Below are 18,468 nucleotides of genomic sequence, written 5' to 3'. Positions count from 1 at the left end.
ACACATTATCTTAATGCACCTCAATAAAGACTTTTAAACTTTAGAAACCAATTTACAATTGAAAATCTTAAATTTATGCAACCAAAATTCAAATTTTATTTACCTTAGAATAAAAATCTTTAAGCCAGTTTCCAATACACAATAGTACAATACTTCTTCACCTTCAAACTCTCATTTTCCTTCCATATACAACACCAAGTAGCTTTTTATACAAATAATTACAATGGAAAATTATATTGAAAATAAACAATAGGAAATCTTCAAGCTTCACATGGCACTTCATTATTCTTTATCTTCTTAATCTTTCTAATTACATTTGAAAAAGAGATTTTTAGAGAAAAGTGAGTCATAGCTCAATAAAAAAGGATTCATTCAAAAAATCGAACATACAAAATTCAATTTCCATGCTTTTTAGTAACATCAAACAAGAATTCATTCAAAACTATATAACACACCAATTGTCTCTGATCATGGGTACCTATATTGTAGGGACTTTTATTAGAATATTTGGAAACACCATTCCTAACTCCAAACAAGTGCATGCATCTAGTCTTCCTACGGATACTAGATCTACGCAACGTAAGCATTCAAAATTAGAATCTTCAATCTAGGTGCTATAAAAATCGTATCTTTGGATCTAAAGGTTCTCATATCCTACTTTAGTTGGAAGAGAGATCTAAAAAATTTCACGATTTTCCACTTTATGGTTATGTTTTCGATCTTTGTCACATAGAACCAAACTACAGGGAATATATGACTACCTTAAGGTCTCACCCATAGGTTAAAGTCGTTGAAAGATCACTCAATATTTCAAAGTGGAGAGGTCATATAGTATAATAGTTTAGTAAATTATGACTACTCGATAGTCAATGTCATGATTCACGGAAGGTTCTATCCAATATGCAACAATACATAATAGCGCACTCACAAGTCACAATAGGAAAACTATATCGATAACCAAGATAAGTCATTCATCCACTTAAGAGGTAGTGCAATATAGTCTTTTATGGATTACCTAATTATATGAATCTACTAGGAACCTATGACTTGAATCTTCTATGCTACTCTCAATACACTAAAGTCATGAATAATGTTAGTAATACAGATGTGAATGCTCAAATTGTAACTAATGCGATCAAATATATAAATGGAAACAAGAAATTATAATAAATAAATCTCTAGGTACTTATTTTTTAATTTAAAAAATATTTTAATTATCATTTCAGTCAAGAGTGTTTATATACTTTTTTGTTCATAAAAATTATAAATTATAAATTTAATATTTAAAAATAAAAAAAAAACCTAAATTTTAATATTTTACCAACATTTATAATGATAATATTAATTTTTATATAAAAGTAGGATATATGGCTAATGGTGGAAAAATGATGGGAGAAGATGAAAGATTTTTTTTTTAAAAAAAATATGATTTAGTGTGATATTTTTTTTCTGCACAAGTTTGAGACAAATAATGACACTTATTTACTATAATAATAATATTTTTATAATTGAGAAATAAATGGAAAAAAAATTATTTGCAAAATTATTTAATTATTTAAGACTATAATTCTAATAATACTAACAAAGGTTTCAAGATTTTTGAATTCAATCTCATTATTTTATTATAAATAAAAGACTCAGCTTTTCTATTTATTTAAATTTATAATTTTCATTTTTCAGTTTTTTTTTTCTTTCAACTATCAATTAGTATGATAAGAAAATAATAAAAATAATAAAAATTGATTAAAAAAAACATTTTATCCTTTATCACAGTTAAAATTCATTTTCAAATATCCAAAAAAAAATTAAATATTCTAAAATCATTTATACTTTTTTATAAAGAGCTAAAGAGATTTTTTTTTTTTTTAAATGTAATCAAAGAATTAAAAAAAAAATTATAATTTATTTATTAGGGAGAATTATGCAAGCATACTCTGTATAAAAAAAAAAGAAATTAAAAGTCTATTTGACCATATGATTTAAAAAAATTTCCATTTTTAAAAACATAAAATTTCTAACACTGTTGTTATTCTTTGAAACCAATCTTTAAAAGGAAAATGTGGGCTCATTTGGTCGTGTTTTCTAAACTTATTTTTAAAAACTATTTTTAAGTTAAAGAATAAAAAATGGATTTTAAAAACAAGTTTTATAAAACATGGCCAAACCAACCCTAAGAATCCCAATATTTGTTTTTCAAAACAAATAGAGTTTATTTGATTTTCTTAAATTTGGTTTTTTTATTTTTTTTTGAATTCTATGCGCATGTACTCGTGGATTGCTGATGTGGCAATGGAATAGCAGCCATGTCTTAGTGGTGTTAGTCTATGTGGCCATTTTAAATGGGTTTCAATATGGCTGCTTGGGTGACAAAACAACTAAAAAATAAGGGGCGTTTATGGAATTTTCAAGGTTGTTGGAATGTGTGCATGTCATGAAATGTTAATCTTAACATTCCAAAAAATTTCTTTTTTGTCAACCAGGTATGATTACATAATTATTCGCTTTTCATCTACTCTAAAGTCATATTTGATTGATCGGATATAATATGAAATAGGATAAGAAATGAGATATTATATTATATCTTATGTTTGGCTAGTGATGAAATATAATAAGTTATTTCATCACTTATTAAATATTATGTTCAATCAAACATAGGATACGATAAATTGTGGGATATTCCCCCTCCTTTTTTTTTTTTCATCCATTTCACATAGGATATGTTAATCTTATGGTAAGATATGGGATACACACATACCATGAATCAAAAATTCATTTTTTTATCAGTTTTTTATTTTTTAATATACTCATTTTACAAAATAATTTTTTTTATTTATTATAAATTAAATTTACGATTAAAAATGAAAAACTAAACAAATATTTATAAAATAATATTAATATATGATATATATAAATTATTTTATATATTAAATAACATAATATAAAAAAATTATTTGTAAAGTTTAAATATTTTAATCATGAATATTGTTCAATATAACAAAATTTTCATTTTTTAGATATACATATTTTAAGTTGTAATGTGGAATATCATAAAAAGTCTTAACTTCTTTTCATTGGATATCAAAAAATTGGCTTTCAAATAAAATAGTCAAAACTCAATCCAATAAATGATATTAGAGTTATAGGTGATAGATTCAAATCACGAGAACCTCATGTTGGGAGATTTTTTTTTTTTTTTTTTTTTAAGGTCTTAAAAGATCGAGAAAAAAAATATCAATCTTCTATTTTATTTTAATTTTTTTGAAAAAACTCGATACCACACAATAATTAATGAAAATTTGAATAGTGAATACACTTTCAATAATTAGTCATCATCAATGCTCATAAAATTCAAACTCAATAATATTAAACATAATTTTACTTGGTCAAAAGTTTGAAGTCATTCAATACAAGACAAAAAAAAAAAAAAATCGAGGTCTCAATTCTATCAATGGCGAAGTTCATATCATCATTACTAAAAATATATGATAAAATTGAGAATGTTAGATGACAATAGATACAATAAATTGGATTAAGATATATATATATATATATATATATATATATATATATAAAGAGATTCAATTTATTAATAGGATTATAAAAGGCATTTATAGCAAGGCATATAATGTATACAAGGATGTTTGGCTTGCATCCACAATCCTCAAAAGTCAAATTTGAGAGTCCCATCCCACAAATTTTTTTCCTTATCTAATGCTTAATTATTGAACTTGGGTAGCATTTGCTTTGCCATCACCATCTTTGTGGACTTTAATGACTTTGCTTTAATTATTTATTTATTTTTTTAAAGGATATAAGAAAAGAAAAGAAAAAGTTTAATTTAATAAGGTTATGTTTGGCTTGAAAATTTTGAGAGAAAATACGAGAAAAAAAAAGTAAAAAAAAAGTGAAAGAAAAATAATTTTTTTTATATATTTATTTAAACTTATTTAACTTATTTTTCTCTAATTAGATAATTTAAAATGTGTAAATTTCTAGTTAATTTGAATTATATTTAATTTTTTTTAATATTTTTTTATAGTGAAATGAAATATAAATTTTTTTTTTTAATATTTTTGGAACTAAACATAGGCTAATTTATTTTTTTAATTTTCTTTTTCATCTTTAGAATGCAGAATTTTTTTTATTTTTTATTTAAATAATTATATTCAATGTTTTTTCTCTGCTGATTTTTTATGATCCAAACAGAGGATAAGGCATCCAGTTGTAAAGTGGATGGCCAACTGGAAATACCTAAAATACCCTTCCACACAACCATAGTTTAAAATTATGAATATTGGCACATCCGTAACTTAATGCCACCACTCGATGCGCGGCGCCAAAGCACCACCAACGTCTCTCTCGGTTGACCCTCCTCCCGTGGCGGGCGAACACCAAGTGGCTACAATGGTTCCTCTGTGCATCTGCCACGTTGACGAAATCAACGAGGGCGGCTAATGATGGGATCCACATGACGCTGGAATGGCTCCTATTGGTTTGTGGCGTGGATGGACGTACGTCAGCAATCCCACCAGATCCATGTATATATATATATATGTATAGTTGGGCTTTGAACAGCCAGTCATCCACATTTCACTCTTCAATTCTCAGTCGAAACTCTGCCCTCAGCACCTAAAGTTCTGCAAATTAGAGCTTCTAGGCCATGTGCTGATACTGGGTAGTCATTGTTTTCCCTTTTCTTTTTCTTGCGCTGTAAGTTATGATTTTTTTTTTTCTTTGTTTTGGGTGGGGGTTCCTTTTTTTTTTTTCTCGACTTTGATTAATCTGGTTATTTTTTTCTGTGGGACGTTTCTCTGGTTGATCCAAGTTTGTGGGTAAGAGTTGAATTCAGTGTAGAGTGTGTTTTCTTTATTTGGTGCTTTTGAAGTTGTTTTGAGCAAGTGTCTGGATTTAGAGATTGTAAACTTGTTTGGCTGTGGAGTCATAGTGGGATCTCATTATTCTCTTATGCCAAGAATTTTGGGGTGTGTTTGGTTTCTGGAAGAACAAGAGAAAGGAAAGGAAATGCTCAAAAATTGGCTGGTTTTGAAGGAATTTTTTTAAAAGCATTTTACCATCTTTATAACCCCATCATTTTTGAGATCCAAAATGAGAAAAAATGAATCGAATGGAATGAAGGATGATGGCTATGAAGGACTTACTATAAAAACCAAAAATCCTTATTTCCTGATGGAAAATGCTACATCTCACCAAAAGCTTAAAGTCAATGTATTTTCGTTATGTAACATAGTAACAGCTTATGTAATTCTTGTGCTTTCAGGCATGAGGCTAGAGCTTGGGTGATCATAATCGATGTCACTTTCAATAGATTCATCATCGCAGGTTCTTGAAAATGGATATGAACATGTTGAACTACTCTCCGGGAATAATGATGAACATGAAGGTGTCATGGTGAACATGGAAAAGCCTATGGACTCCAAGGTCTTTCTCACTGCACTTAGAGCTTCGATATCGCTGTGGAGGAAACAGGTAGGTGTTCATTTCAATCAATTTCCTTCAGAATTGGTTGACTTGATCTCTGATAACCGCTCTTGCTAATTGAAAATAAATTGAATCAACTCTGAGGCTTTAGGCTTGCTATGAGGAGTAGACAGGGGGAAAGTATTTAATTGATCTCTAGCTTTATACATGTTACTTGACATGGTACTATGACTTCCAAAAGGTCATGCCCTGCTTTCCAACCCTGGAAGTCAGCTAGAAGAGAGGCTAGACTCTGTTTACTATTTAAGTTGAGATATGAAGACAAAACAGAGTGATGAAGAAGAGTTTCTCAAGAATAAATGATACTTAAATTTTCATATTTTATTCAGTTTTCCCAATTTTTTAGCTTATGGGATACAAGGTATATAAACTTCCTCTGGGTTGTTTCCAAGGGGTTCTCATGTATGTCATTGTGAACTGTTGGCTGTTGTTGTAAAGGAAGTTATGTTGTGTAAAAGGTATATTTAGAAGTATAAAGCTCAATGAGAGGCAGTTCAATTATTCAAAACGAGGCCCTCGTACTCAAAGATGCTTGATTTGGTGGGTCATTGAACGTCCTTGCTTTGGATCATCATTTTACATATAGCTTATTAGTCAACAACCTTCAGGACACTAAATAACATGGATTTTGAGCCACATAATCTTTCCCTTTTCAACATACTAAGTTGGCCACTGTGTGAATATTGTTCTATCAAGAAACTTTCTGGGGTTTTTCTCTTTGATATATTGATTATGATTTGTTTTGCAGGGCAAAAGGGGTGTTTGGATTAAATTGCCCATTGGCCTTGCAAATCTTATTGAAAGTGCAGTAAAGGTAATTCCCCTGGACCTGCACAGACTTAAATCGTGACTATAGGTAGGCATAGGAATGAGCACCTAACCACCCAATTATGCAATAATCATCTCAACAGAATCCACATAACTTGATTCCATCATGCTGAATTTTGTTTTTATTTTTATTTTTTTATCTTAGTTTCTTTTACTTGTTATTCTTTGTGTATTTACTATGATTGTTGACATTTGGTGTTCTACTATCTACAGTAAAGGCACTCTACCTAGAAGTGGTTCAGTGATTTACAGTTTGAATACTTTTAACTCAGCCAACTTCTTAGAACTCCCAGTCAAAACTTGTAGAATGTTTTCTGTATCATGTTATCTTCAGTAATCTGAATTGATCTATTGCCTTGATCATTGACTTCTTACATGGTACATCTGTTACACGGGTGGCAGGAGGGATTTCATTATCATCATGCTGAGCCAGATTACCTGATGCTTGTTCATTGGATTTCTGAGTCCACCACTAGTACTATCCCTGCAAATGCCACACACCGAGTAGGCATTGGTGCCATTGTCATGAATGATAAAAGAGAGGTATTCCTGCAGGTCCATGATTTTATTATAATCATTCTAGTTATAGATATATTACAGAAATATGTTTAACCCAAAGAGGAGTCTCCCTGGTTCATTTGGAAATCTGTAATGGTCAAGGGATAGACGCTAGTTCCCCTATCCCAACAATATTTTCTGGCTAAACCTCATGTTTGGCTTAATATTCCCGTAACATGAATACTCATGGGTCATTTCATTTTTGTTCAGTTGTTCCACATGGATCTATTTATACAGCAGCACATGAGAGCTTCCTCTAATCTTTGTTGAGTTGATTTTTGACAAAACTGACTGTATGCCTTCTCATAACCATGGGTTTAACTTGAAGACATTCATGTTTCTTGATCCTATTATTGTTCATGAAATGCACTCTTGTACATGTGATTTTAAAAACAGTCTGTTTTTAGATTTGTCATCCTTGTTGTTTTGTGTTGAGGGTTTTGAATCTGGAAATTTCTTGGTTGGTAGCTGCTTGTGGTCCAGGAAAAGAGCGGGAAGTTAAAAGGAATGGGAATATGGAAGATCCCTACTGGAGTAGTTGATGCGGTGTGTGCCTTAATCATGGAAACAGCTCATTGTTGCTAAAACTAAACACTGTTCTTTTATTTATTCTTTTTTGTGATTCTAATTGAACTCTGCAATCTACAGGGTGAGGATATCTTCAAGGCAGCAGTGAGAGAAGTAAAAGAAGAGACAAATGTAAGTGATAAATGTCTGATTATGCATTTTACAGTGAATGTGAAGCTATGCTTTCAAGTTTCACATTCAAGTGTTGGTGGTCTTTCTAAGAGCTGGTTTTTACTGCTTCAGATTGACACAGAATTTGTGGAAATCCTAGGATTCAGGTACAATATTTCAGATATTTTCACTTACACTGAACCCCAAATTTCTTTGTTATCAATAATCGATAGATAGGCCATATGTTGCTGATCATTGTGGGTAATTTGCTTGAAACCTTTGTGCATGAATTCTTACCTTAAAGCCACTACTTTAGACTTTCTTATATGGTATTATAGTTTTATGGGTATAAGCTTACTGAAAAGGGAATTGTCTGTGAACCCAATAGATCTTCTATGAGTAGAGTAATCCCAACTATATTTGTTTACGGTTTTGGAAGATCTGGAAAATGGTCTACATGAAATTTGTGCTTTAAGATATACCTTATTCTGATGGTTTCTAGCTGCATTATATATAGAATATCTGTCTCCTCTGCCTACATCCATAATAGTTCTTATTTATCCTCGTAGCAAAGTTGTGCCACTTGTCTAACTCCCTTTTTATAGGCAAACCCACAAGTCATTCTTTGAAAAATCGGATTTGCTCTTCCTTTGCATGATGCGCCCACTCTCCTTTGATGTTCAGAAGCAAGAATTAGAGATTGAGGCAGCCAAGGTAATCCTTCATTGACAATGATGCATGGCAATGATTCTTTTCTCGGTTTTATATTACTTTTAAGGATTAAAAGATCTATTATGCATCCAGTCCCAATGACTTATCTTTCCTATTCTCTACCCAAACCATATTCCTACAATCATTTTTGCTGCATCTTTACTGCAATTCTTGTTTAATAAACCAATATGTTAGATTCTAAAGATGTTTTTGACAATGGAGAAAGAACAAAACAAAAATAAAACAACGTAACCAATGGCAATGGAGGAGATTGCAACATGAGAAGAGGTGACCCCATATCTGTGCCATGGAGATGGCATAATATCGGCATCTCAAGCCACCATTTGTTGTTTCCTATGTTGGAGATCATCACTTACACAAATGAAACGACATTAGACAACACCAGATGGTCCTTATCCTTTTGGTTATATAGGTTCCAATTAAAATTTCACAGTTACCCAACACAGAGCCTTAGGTGGTATCCGTTTCCATCAATAGTTCAGCCTGAAATATCTTTGGAATAAGCTAGTAACAGTCTAGTCTGTTACCTTCTGGCATAGCATCAACACTTTGACTATGTTGATGTGGGATCAAGGCTTCATGTAGTGGCACCTTGCATCCATGAATGCCTATGGCATGTGGAGTGACATGCCATGTTCCAAATAAGGTGACAAGTAGCTATGCTTGCAAGACTGAATAACATGTCAATGCATGGAGAATGAGTAGAGAGGACTATGGGTGCTAGGTAATGACTTGGTGGTGACTTGAGGGTAGCAACACATGGTGACAGCATGTAGACTTACACACACAAAGCACCACGTGGGTGACTCGACTCAGCAAAAATTCAAGTGTGGAATTTCATTGAGTTGAGATTTTTCCTAAAAAGATGATGCCTTGAGAAGTAGTTTCCAACAGAGGAATATTTTTTCTGAATTTTCTTTAATTATAGAAAATTCATTATGCTTGTGAAATCCATTAGGATGTCTCCTCCTATCAAAATGAGAATGCTTAAAAAACTCTTTAGGGAGGGCAAGGAGAGTATCACTCTCTCCAAAAATGGTTATATAAAGGTGGCATGACCTAATGAGTAGGCTATTGAGCATGGTATGGGTTGCATGAGTAGAAACAAGTAATGCAATTGCAGTGACAAGTAGCATGAGCAAAGGCAAGCAATTGCAAGTGCTAGATATATGGCAATGGCGGAAGCTTGTTGCCTATATATAGTGTGCCTTGCCAACTCTTCTTTGCATGGACTCACCAAGGAAAGTTGTGGGGCCTTTTCTTGTAATTACTTGAGAATTAATACAAGTTAGGGGTTTTCCTTATACAGAGTGTGTCATGTTTTGTTACATTATGCATTTCCTAAGGGTTGGACCAAACTAGCTTATTAGGCTTCTTAACATTGTATTACATAAAAAATTTAGGGGTAAATTTCATGCTTATGATAGTTGGTATCAAAGTCTCATTGCTCAAGAAAGACAGTAGATAGTGGCGTTATAGAGACACTACAAGGGCAGGTTACTCGAATTGAGATGTATATTAGCAAGGCCCCTAACCATTCTAAGACCACTCTCTTTATTAGAGTGGATGAGGCAACCAATGAATTTTTTTGGAGATGCAACTGTGATTCTTTTTTGAACCAAAATACTTAAGCTTAATTACACAACTCTAGCCAAGAAAAACTAGAGAAAGAGTTACTTAAATTCTAAGTATCATCCTTAAGAATTGGCCTATGGAAATTGTCAAAACTAAGTTTAAATGATTTGCTTTTATTTAAATTTTAAAATAAAAATAATATATGAATTGATTTTATGAAATGGAATTAACTAAAGAAAATTGAATTAATAACTAAGCAAATATCGATTTTTAATTCAACTGATTCAAGTTCAGGGGTTTCCATAATCCAACTTTGGGAACATAAGTTAGGGTGATCTTAGGTTTTTTATGATCCTTAGTCGCTTCTGATCAACCTGAGTTCTATAACTCAGAGTTGTATCTGAAACCTAATTTTGCCTTTTTAATTTAAATTCCTAAATATGATTAAATAAATGAAATTTAACTCAAGTTTAATTTTTTGTTTTGTTATCCTTTTTACTCCTTATAGCTTTGGCTTAGAGGAGAAAATGATAAGGAAAACAGGGATAACTAGTGATAAAGGGTGCCAAGAATTACTAGTATCAAGTAATGCTCTATTGTATCATTCCTTAGTCCAACTAACATGGAGAGAATTTAAGATTCTTGATTTAAAGCCCAAACCATTCAATAATCTCATTTTTATCTTTATTTCTAAGTTCCTAACCCTAAGTTTAATGCTTCACACCCTAAGATGACTTTTTAGCCTCTCATGGAAGTGATTTCACATTCACAATCCATAATATAACCAAAAATCATGTATTGATTCAAAAGAAACTAAAAAATGTATTGAATCAAATAGAAAGGAAGCAAACTCAAACCTTTTTCTTCTTCCTCCCAAACTTCAAAACTTCTCTCTCCAAGATCTACTAAACCTAAAATTAAGAGAGTTCATATAGCAAATTCATAAATCTAACATACAGAACACTCCCATTGGCCACTTATTCTAAAAAAAAGAAACACCATAAACAACCCAAAAACTCAAAATATTATGAGTTCTAAATGTCTAGGATACATTGCAAATTGGATGAAGGTATTCAAAACACATTTTTATGTGTTTCGGAACTCAAAACTTGACTAGCAGACTCTGAATTTGAAAGAAGGATGAGTCCAAAGTTAATTTTGAACTTATAAGTAACCAAACAAGCTAAATTTGAAATCAAAGGGGTGACTTCGAAATTTTCAGTCCATTTTGAACTTATCCACTGTCTGTGTAGTTCGTCATGTTTTCGAGTTTGAAGTATGCTTCTTTTGCTCAAAATAGGTAGGGGGATTCGAACTAAGCCATTGCCTAATTGATCCTTGCATTCCAATGAGTTCCAAATAGCCAAAAACCAATTAGAACTCAACCTATCAATTTTAAACTCGACATTCCTCTTTGCACAATTAGCTTCAAACATGCATATCTTCCTTATTTTGGTTCCAATTCATGAATTATTTGAACTACTAGATTGTTGAGCTTTGAAGCCATATGTAGTTTGCCCTAAAATGATCTCAATAAGTGCTCCAAACTTCATTGCAAAGTCAAGGTATGTGCTGTTACCAGATTTTGAGTTCCAAATTTTCCATGTGAACTTGATTGCATTTGTTTCAGACCTTCTCTATCTTTGTGGGTTGCCCTCTATCTTACTCAATAACATTCATTTCCTATCTTTCTGTCTATGACTTACTCATTTTGTCTTTGTTTGGCCTTTTCATGCTTCTTAAGTCCCAAGTCTCTCATTTATGCGCATTTACCCTTTTATTCTACCTTGGTTGGAAACGATTCTTGTAACTTGTATTCTTTTCATTCTTTAAAGTTAAGACTAATCTTAAAACAGAAGTTAAATTTGTGACTAGGGTCTTAGCATCAATTTGGATTAAGTTGGGTGATTTGAGTTTTTCATATTATATAACTCATAGTTATTATGTGCCTTTGGAGCACATATTTAAGCTCTAATCATCCATCTCAACTTGAATTTTTGCTAGTCCCTAGCAAGTAGAGAAAATAAAAAGAATGAAACATGTATAATGCAATTTATGAAAGCATAATGACTCATTATATCATCCTTCACACAAGATACTCAAGTGATCAAATTTCCTATAACTAAGCAAGACTACACAAGATAAACAATCTCTTAGTCTTCTTATCTTTTCTTCTTATACATAAGTATGCTTTCATGTTTAGTATCTCCCTTAGTCCCTTGCAGATTTTCTTTGCTAGTTCTTTCAACCTAAGCCTCATGTGTTTCCTTAAGATGTCCTTTTACCATTTTGAATTTAGCCACTGCACTTCCCTTCAAATGATCATATCTCCCTCGTTTCAACTCCAATTCATGCACCATTTAAAGGGTTGGATTCATGACTTCTCAAGCTTCGAAAGTATCTATGGCTTACCCTAAAAACTCTTAGGAAGAATCCCAAAATTCATATCAAAGTTGGGGATTGTGAATTTCGAATTCATCATATGGATTTTCGAATTAGGCATTTTTGAATTCAAAATTTAATGCCAATTTTGAATTTAGCCACCTAAAAATGACTTCAAACTTTTAGAACTCAAGTACGCATTCTTGCTTCCATGATGCTTTTGATTTAACCATGACCTTCCTAAACTTCAAAAAATGAAACGTGATGCATATAGTTTGAAGTTTTTGAAAATCTAATGATTTAAAAATATTGAAAAAAAATTGATGCAATCAACAATGCACTTTTAAAGCTTATTTTCCTTTAATACCTAATTGTATAAACTCAACTCACATGCCAAAAATAGGAAACTAAGGATATTGCAATGAGGCAACATACCTTTAGGAGCTTTACCATCTCAAAAACATGCAATATCTTTAAACATCTTGATTAACACTCTTGGAGGCTCATATGCATTATCACCCAAAATAGCTTCAAACATCTTGGCTACCACTCAAAAATTTGTTAGGTGATTACATCACATAACTCAACACTAAAACCAACTTGAAATGACTAAAAACAAATAAAAATGAAGAAAAACTCAAACAAAAACCAAAGAGAAACAAAAACAACCCACCATACATTACCTCTTAGAAGTTGTTGAAAGGCATCATCCATTTTAAATCCATCCATCAAGGAGATGGAGAGTTTCCTCTAGTCATAGGAATCACTCTTTGAAGAACTTGAGGCAATGATCTTGCGCCTTGAACTTATGGCCCATTTTAGGATTGAGTAAGGTGATGAGCAAAACGTAAGGACTTCCTTCTCGCCTAGCTTGAACTTTCTTCTCAAATTGCCCTTATTGTGGTAGAATTTTGACTTGTCTGTTACTCTCCTCCACCATTCATATAGTTTTTCCTCCAAAACTCCTAACACTTATCATTCATCTTAACTCTCTTACATTCCTTGGGAATGTTTAGCAACTTCCTTTTACTCTTTCCTTTTACTCTCTTAGTTGACAAATTTGAATCAACCTTTGGCTTCATATTGTTTAAGGTTTGGTCAATAGGCTTCTAGATGAGAGTTTCTAGTTGGAAAACTTCCTCATTCTCAACCTCCTCGTGTTCAACTTGTTGGTTATTCAAGTTAAGTACTTTCAAATATAGTGCCATATTACCGAAAGAGAGTTATATTACCCCATTTTGACAATTGATGAGGGCATTTGTTGTTGCCGAAAGGGTTTCTTAAGAATGATTGGCATAGAATTCACTCCCCTTCATGGTGGCTCAATGTCTAATACTATAAAATCCACAAGATAATAGAACCTGTCAACTCGTACTAACACATCCTCCATTACTCCTTTTAGCCTTTGGATGGATCAATCAGGGAAGGATAAGTTCATGGTAGTGGCCTTGAGTTATCCTAAACCTAACTACTTGTAGAGGGAGTAAGGTACGAGACTCACAGTAGCTTCCAAATCAAGTAAAGCCTTTTCCACATATGTATCTCCTATTTTCACTGAAACAGTGAGGTAGCCCAGGTCTTTGTATTTTACTACAACTATATTCTCAATTATCACACTCACTTTTTCAATGAGGAATGTTTTCTTGCTAAACTTGATCCTTCTTTTCATAGTCCACGGATCTTTTAGAAATTTGGTATATGCAAAAACCTACTTGATCATATCCAGAAGAGGATATTTATCTTAACCTGTTTCAACACTGTTAACATTTCTGAGATCTCACCCCTTATCCTCTACCTTTGAATTGCTCTAGGAAATGGTAAAGGGTTAGCAAATTTTCCCTTCTCACTAACTATTGATTTCTTCAAGCCTTTCACATTCCCTTTCCATTTCCATATCTGCTTCCAAGGTTGAAACATTTTCTTTAGTACCCTTGTCTTCTATCATTGGTTGCGTAGGCCCTTTACATCCTTTTCCACTTCTAAGTGTGATCACTGCCTTGCATTCTTTATTCCTTACCTTTGAAATTTTGCATGCTTCCCTCGAGTTTTGATATGGATGAGCAGGAAAGTTTGGCTCTCTTTGCCAAATCATTCTACTGGCTAAAGATTAAACATGAGGTGGTTGCCCTATGTCAAGTCATGCTTAGTAGGTCAATTGATAAGACAAAGAAGAAAGAAATGGAATTACTACAACCTTTGCCTATCCCTGAGAATCCTTGCAAAGCATTTCAATGGACAAATGGAATTACTACAGCCTTTGCCTGTCCCTGAGAATCCTTGCAAAGCATTTCAATGGACTTAATTAATAGGTTCCCAAAAGTTCAAGGGTACAAGTCAGTTTTTGTTATTATGATTTGATTTCCCAAATATGGTGGTTTTTATCTTCACCACATGCGGACTTACTTAATAGGTTCCCAAAAGTTCAAGGATACAAGTCAGTTTTTGTTATCATGAATTGATTTTCCAAATATGGTGGTTTTTATCTTCACCACATGCATGTCCTGCTAAGAAAATAACCTATTTGTTCTTCAACCATGTAGTTAAACATTATAGTTTACTAGAAGATATAGTAAACAATAGAGACTCTCACTAATGGGAAAATCTTAGGTAGAGCTCTTCAAGATGCTAGGATTAGAATTAAAGTTCTCAACTACAAATCACCCTCAAACAAAGGCGGACTAAGAAGGTGAATGCAATATTAGAAGAATATTTAAGGCATTATGTGATTCCTATGCAGAAAGTTGGCTAGAATTGTTGGAAGTGGCTTAGTTGTGTTACAATTTATATAAAAACTCTTCCATAGGATTAATCCCATTTAAGGTGGCAACTGGGTAGCAACCTCACAAGCCTTTAGATATGTTGGCTAGGATGTAGATTAGGTGCAACATCAGTATTGTCGCATTAAGATTTGTGAAATTTCTGTAGGAAATACTTGAAGAAGCCAAAAAAAGTTTAAATAAAGCTAGTAGACAAATGAAAATTTATGCTAACAAATGCCCTTAGAAATCCAAGTGGGTGACAAAGTGTTGCTAAAGCTTACACCACAAATTTAGAAGAAGATTAGCAGCAAGAGGGTACAAAGGGGCTTGATCCCCGAATATGATGGGTCCTCTCAAATTAATAAAGAAGATTAGTGTTGTTGCATTTAGGTTGAACTCCCTGATAGATTGAAAATTCATCCTTTTTATATGAGTTTCTTGAAGTCCTTTCATGAGGATCAAGATCCCATCGAGTGCAACACAAGTGTGCACTATCAACTATTCAAAAGCAATTTGATTGAGAGATTTATAGGATCTTAGATCATCAGACTATGGGAGTACACAAAAAGAATAGAAGAATTCATTACCTAGTCCATTGGAAAAGGACTCGAGAAAGTAAAGCTAGCTGGAGAGGAGATACAATCTTATGGCAATTTAAAGATGCAGCACAGAAGTATCTGTGATGTAGGACAACCCTAGGATGGTTGTTTACACTCAAGGGTAGGTGGGCTAGGGTTTTATTTTTAGGGTGTAAGGAGAGGAACAAAGAATAAACTTTATGGTAGAGAAAATTATAAGATAAGAAATAGAGAGAAAGAAGAAACAATGAAGAAAAGATGGAAAACCTTAGAGTCTCACTAAGGCCTTCTAGGAGTCTCACCTAGAAGAAAATCAATGGAGTCTCACCATTGAGGGTTGCAACCTTGCAATGAAAGAAAGTATAATATTATTCATAAAAAATTCATTCCTTTGATTTACATTGATTAGCCTATTTATAGGCTTCTCTAAGAAATCCAAAGTCTACTAGGACTCTAATAACCTATCATGACTCAAATTCTAATTATATTATAACTCAACTAGCTAATCCTAATTAGACTCCAACAAATACCAATCCCTATTCAATTCTAATTAATATTAATCCTACTTAAAGTTTACTTAGGTCTTCCCTTTCTTCCTTGAATAAACTTTAAAAGGCTTTCCCCCATCAATCTGCAAGCTAAGTTGGCGAGGGCACCAGCTCTACCTAATAAGGGTTGTTTGTTAGCACCCTAACCATGTTGATGTGGGACTAAGGCCTCATGGGGTGGCACCATGCAACCATGATTGCTTATAGCATTAGGGGCCAACAAGGTGACAAGTGAGAATGCTTTCGAGGTTGAGTAGCATGTCAATGCATGGGAATGATTACTATGGGTGCTAGGAAGTGGCTTGGTGGTGATTTGAGGGGTTGCAACATGCAAGTTTGCACACACTAGGCCCCGTTTGGGTGGTTCTACTTGATGAAAATTCAAAATGTAGGATTTCATTAGGTTGAGATTTTTTTTTTTTTTAAAGGATGCCTTGAGAAGGAGTTTCCAAGTGAAGGAATATTTCTCTAAATTTTCATTAATTAAAAAAAAAATCATTATGCTATAGCACTTATGATGTTTTTTCTTGGCAAGATGAGAAATGCTTACAAAAACCTTTTTATGAGGAGGAGAGGGGGTGACTCTCTCCAAGGATGGTGATAGAACATTGGTGGCAACAAGTATGCCAAAGGTGTGATGGTGAACCTTGCTAGTACACACATAGGCGTAATGCCACAAGCATGGTACAACTTGTGGGCTCCATGCCATAGGGTGCAGTTGTGGCACATGACATGAGCGAAGGGATCAACAAGGTTGGCATGCCCTAGCCAACAATACAATAGATATAGGACATGGGTTGGGAAAAGGCTTAGCACACAAAGGCAATGTTCCAACAAGCATGTGGGCCAAGAGGGCGCTTAGCATACATGGGCCACCCATACACACAATAATGGGTTGAATGACACATGAGTAAAAATGGCACAACACTTAGCATTGGTAAAAGACCAAGTAAGGGCTGTTGGACACAAAGAGTATGACACTTGGAGACGTCAAGTGTAGCACCTTGGTATTAGGGGAAGTCTAAGCAAAAGCCTACTAGCACATCAAGGAGATGACAGATGCATGGGATGTTGCAAGACATCTGAGATGAGATGCATGATGGGTTGAAATGCTTGCTTTGCTAGACATATGATACAAGCCAAAAAATCTCTGCAAAGATGGGGCAAATGGAATGCAATGGTGCAACAAAACCTATAAAGGCGGCATGACCCAAAGAGTGGGCTGTTGAACATGGTATAGGCAGCATGAGTAGAAGCAAGCAATGCAACCGCTGCAACAAATGGCATGAGTAGAGCTAATCAATGCAACATAGATGGTAATGGCTGAAGCAATGTGAAGAACCACTATCAAGATGTGGGTGAGGTTAGTGGGCTGATTCCTAAAACGTTTGTAGTGCTTAGTACTGATATATGCTATGTCTTTCCAGGCCTTCTTTGAATGAACTCACCAAGGAAAGTTGTGGGAGTCTTGTTTAGAAAGGGCCTTGGCCATTTCTTGTACTTACTTGATAGGTAATACAAATTAGAGGTATTTCCCTTTGTGTGCCCTTACATTTGCGTCTCATGGGGATTTGAAAGGTTGTCTTATTGAGATTTGGGGGTAAATTTCATGCTTGTGACACTTAGACAAGTGGTGAGGCTTGTTCTTCTAGTTCCTGCCAATCTGTTGCAAATGTTGCTATAACATACATAGAGACTTAAATTCAGAATACCTGTTGCAAAATGTTCACACAATTGCCATTTTTCTCTTCAGTGGATGCCATTCGAGGAGTATACAGCTCAACAAATTGTCGAGAAACCTGGATTTTACAAGTGCATCACAGACATATGCTTAGCAAAGGTAGATGGGGACTATATCGGTTTCTCTCCAAGACTTGTAAAATCAAGTTTTACTGATCAACTGAGTTACTTTTATTTGAACGAACAAGATTCTAACAGTTCTTAAGTTCAATTGATTGGTCCTGAATGGTAACTATTGATATTTATTGTACTTATCACTCCTCTCTTGCACTCTGGTGAGGAGAAAGATATAATTAAATGAACTACCCTTTGTTTATTTGTTGTCACATTACTCTGTGCTGCTTGCATGTCATGAACCAGAAATTAAGATTTTATTTTCTTACTGCATAGAAAGGAAAAAGGGGGAGGAACAGAAGGAACTACAGATGACATTTGGTGTAGGATATATAATCTCTTTTGGGTCTTTACTCTGGGTTCTGGTCTCAATGCATGTACAATAGTGTGCACATATGCATTTTTACAGGGTGTTTTGTTGAGTTCCTCATGCTGATTTCTTCACCATAACAAATTGGAATAGCTCGATAATGGTTT

The 18,468-nt window shown here is 33.6% G+C and overlaps 1 protein-coding gene and 1 long non-coding RNA gene across 6 annotated transcripts; both read left to right on the top strand.

Moving 5' to 3' along the window:
* Window positions 1–4,569: 4,569 nt before the first annotated feature.
* LOC117908842 (nudix hydrolase 10-like) lies at window positions 4,570–18,203 on the top strand. Of its 5 annotated transcripts, none has more exons than XM_034822637.1 (9): window positions 4,570–4,675; window positions 5,279–5,487; window positions 6,248–6,313; window positions 6,730–6,870; window positions 7,354–7,431; window positions 7,534–7,584; window positions 7,696–7,730; window positions 8,169–8,277; window positions 17,891–18,203. In XM_034822637.1, exons 2-9 carry the CDS (start codon window positions 5,311–5,313, stop codon window positions 18,080–18,082), a joined length of 849 nt encoding a protein of 282 aa, XP_034678528.1. In that variant the 5' UTR covers window positions 4,570–4,675; window positions 5,279–5,310; the 3' UTR covers window positions 18,083–18,203. The 5 variants fall into 5 exon arrangements, with proteins under 5 accessions (XP_034678528.1, XP_034678527.1, XP_034678525.1 ...); XM_034822636.1 differs by adding an exon at window positions 4,826–4,832 and having other exon boundaries at window positions 4,570–4,710; window positions 7,534–7,730; XM_034822634.1 differs by having other exon boundaries at window positions 7,534–7,730.
* On the top strand, window positions 8,284–15,579 carry LOC117908844. Its single transcript, XR_004650262.1, has 2 exons — window positions 8,284–9,344; window positions 12,237–15,579. It is a non-coding gene; the product is annotated as an uncharacterized LOC117908844 (long non-coding RNA).
* Window positions 18,204–18,468: the final 265 nt, after the last annotated feature.

Source organism: Vitis riparia, chromosome 19 (genome assembly GCF_004353265.1).
Source record: "Vitis riparia cultivar Riparia Gloire de Montpellier isolate 1030 chromosome 19, EGFV_Vit.rip_1.0, whole genome shotgun sequence".
NCBI lineage: Eukaryota > Viridiplantae > Streptophyta > Magnoliopsida > Vitales > Vitaceae > Vitis > Vitis riparia.
Note: the sequence above shows the minus strand (reverse complement) of the source record. Positions and strands in the feature narration are given on the sequence as shown.

Coding starts and splice junctions, on each gene's coding strand:
- LOC117908842 (XM_034822634.1), top strand. CDS start 5,311: ATGTCACTTTCAATAGATTCATCATCGCAGGTTCTTGAAAATGGATAT. Junction 7,432..7,533: donor CTACTGGAGTAGTTGATGCG/GTGTGTGCCTTA, acceptor TGCAATCTACAG/GGTGAGGATATCTTCAAGGC. Junction 8,278..17,890: donor TAGAGATTGAGGCAGCCAAG/GTAATCCTTCAT, acceptor TTTTCTCTTCAG/TGGATGCCATTCGAGGAGTA.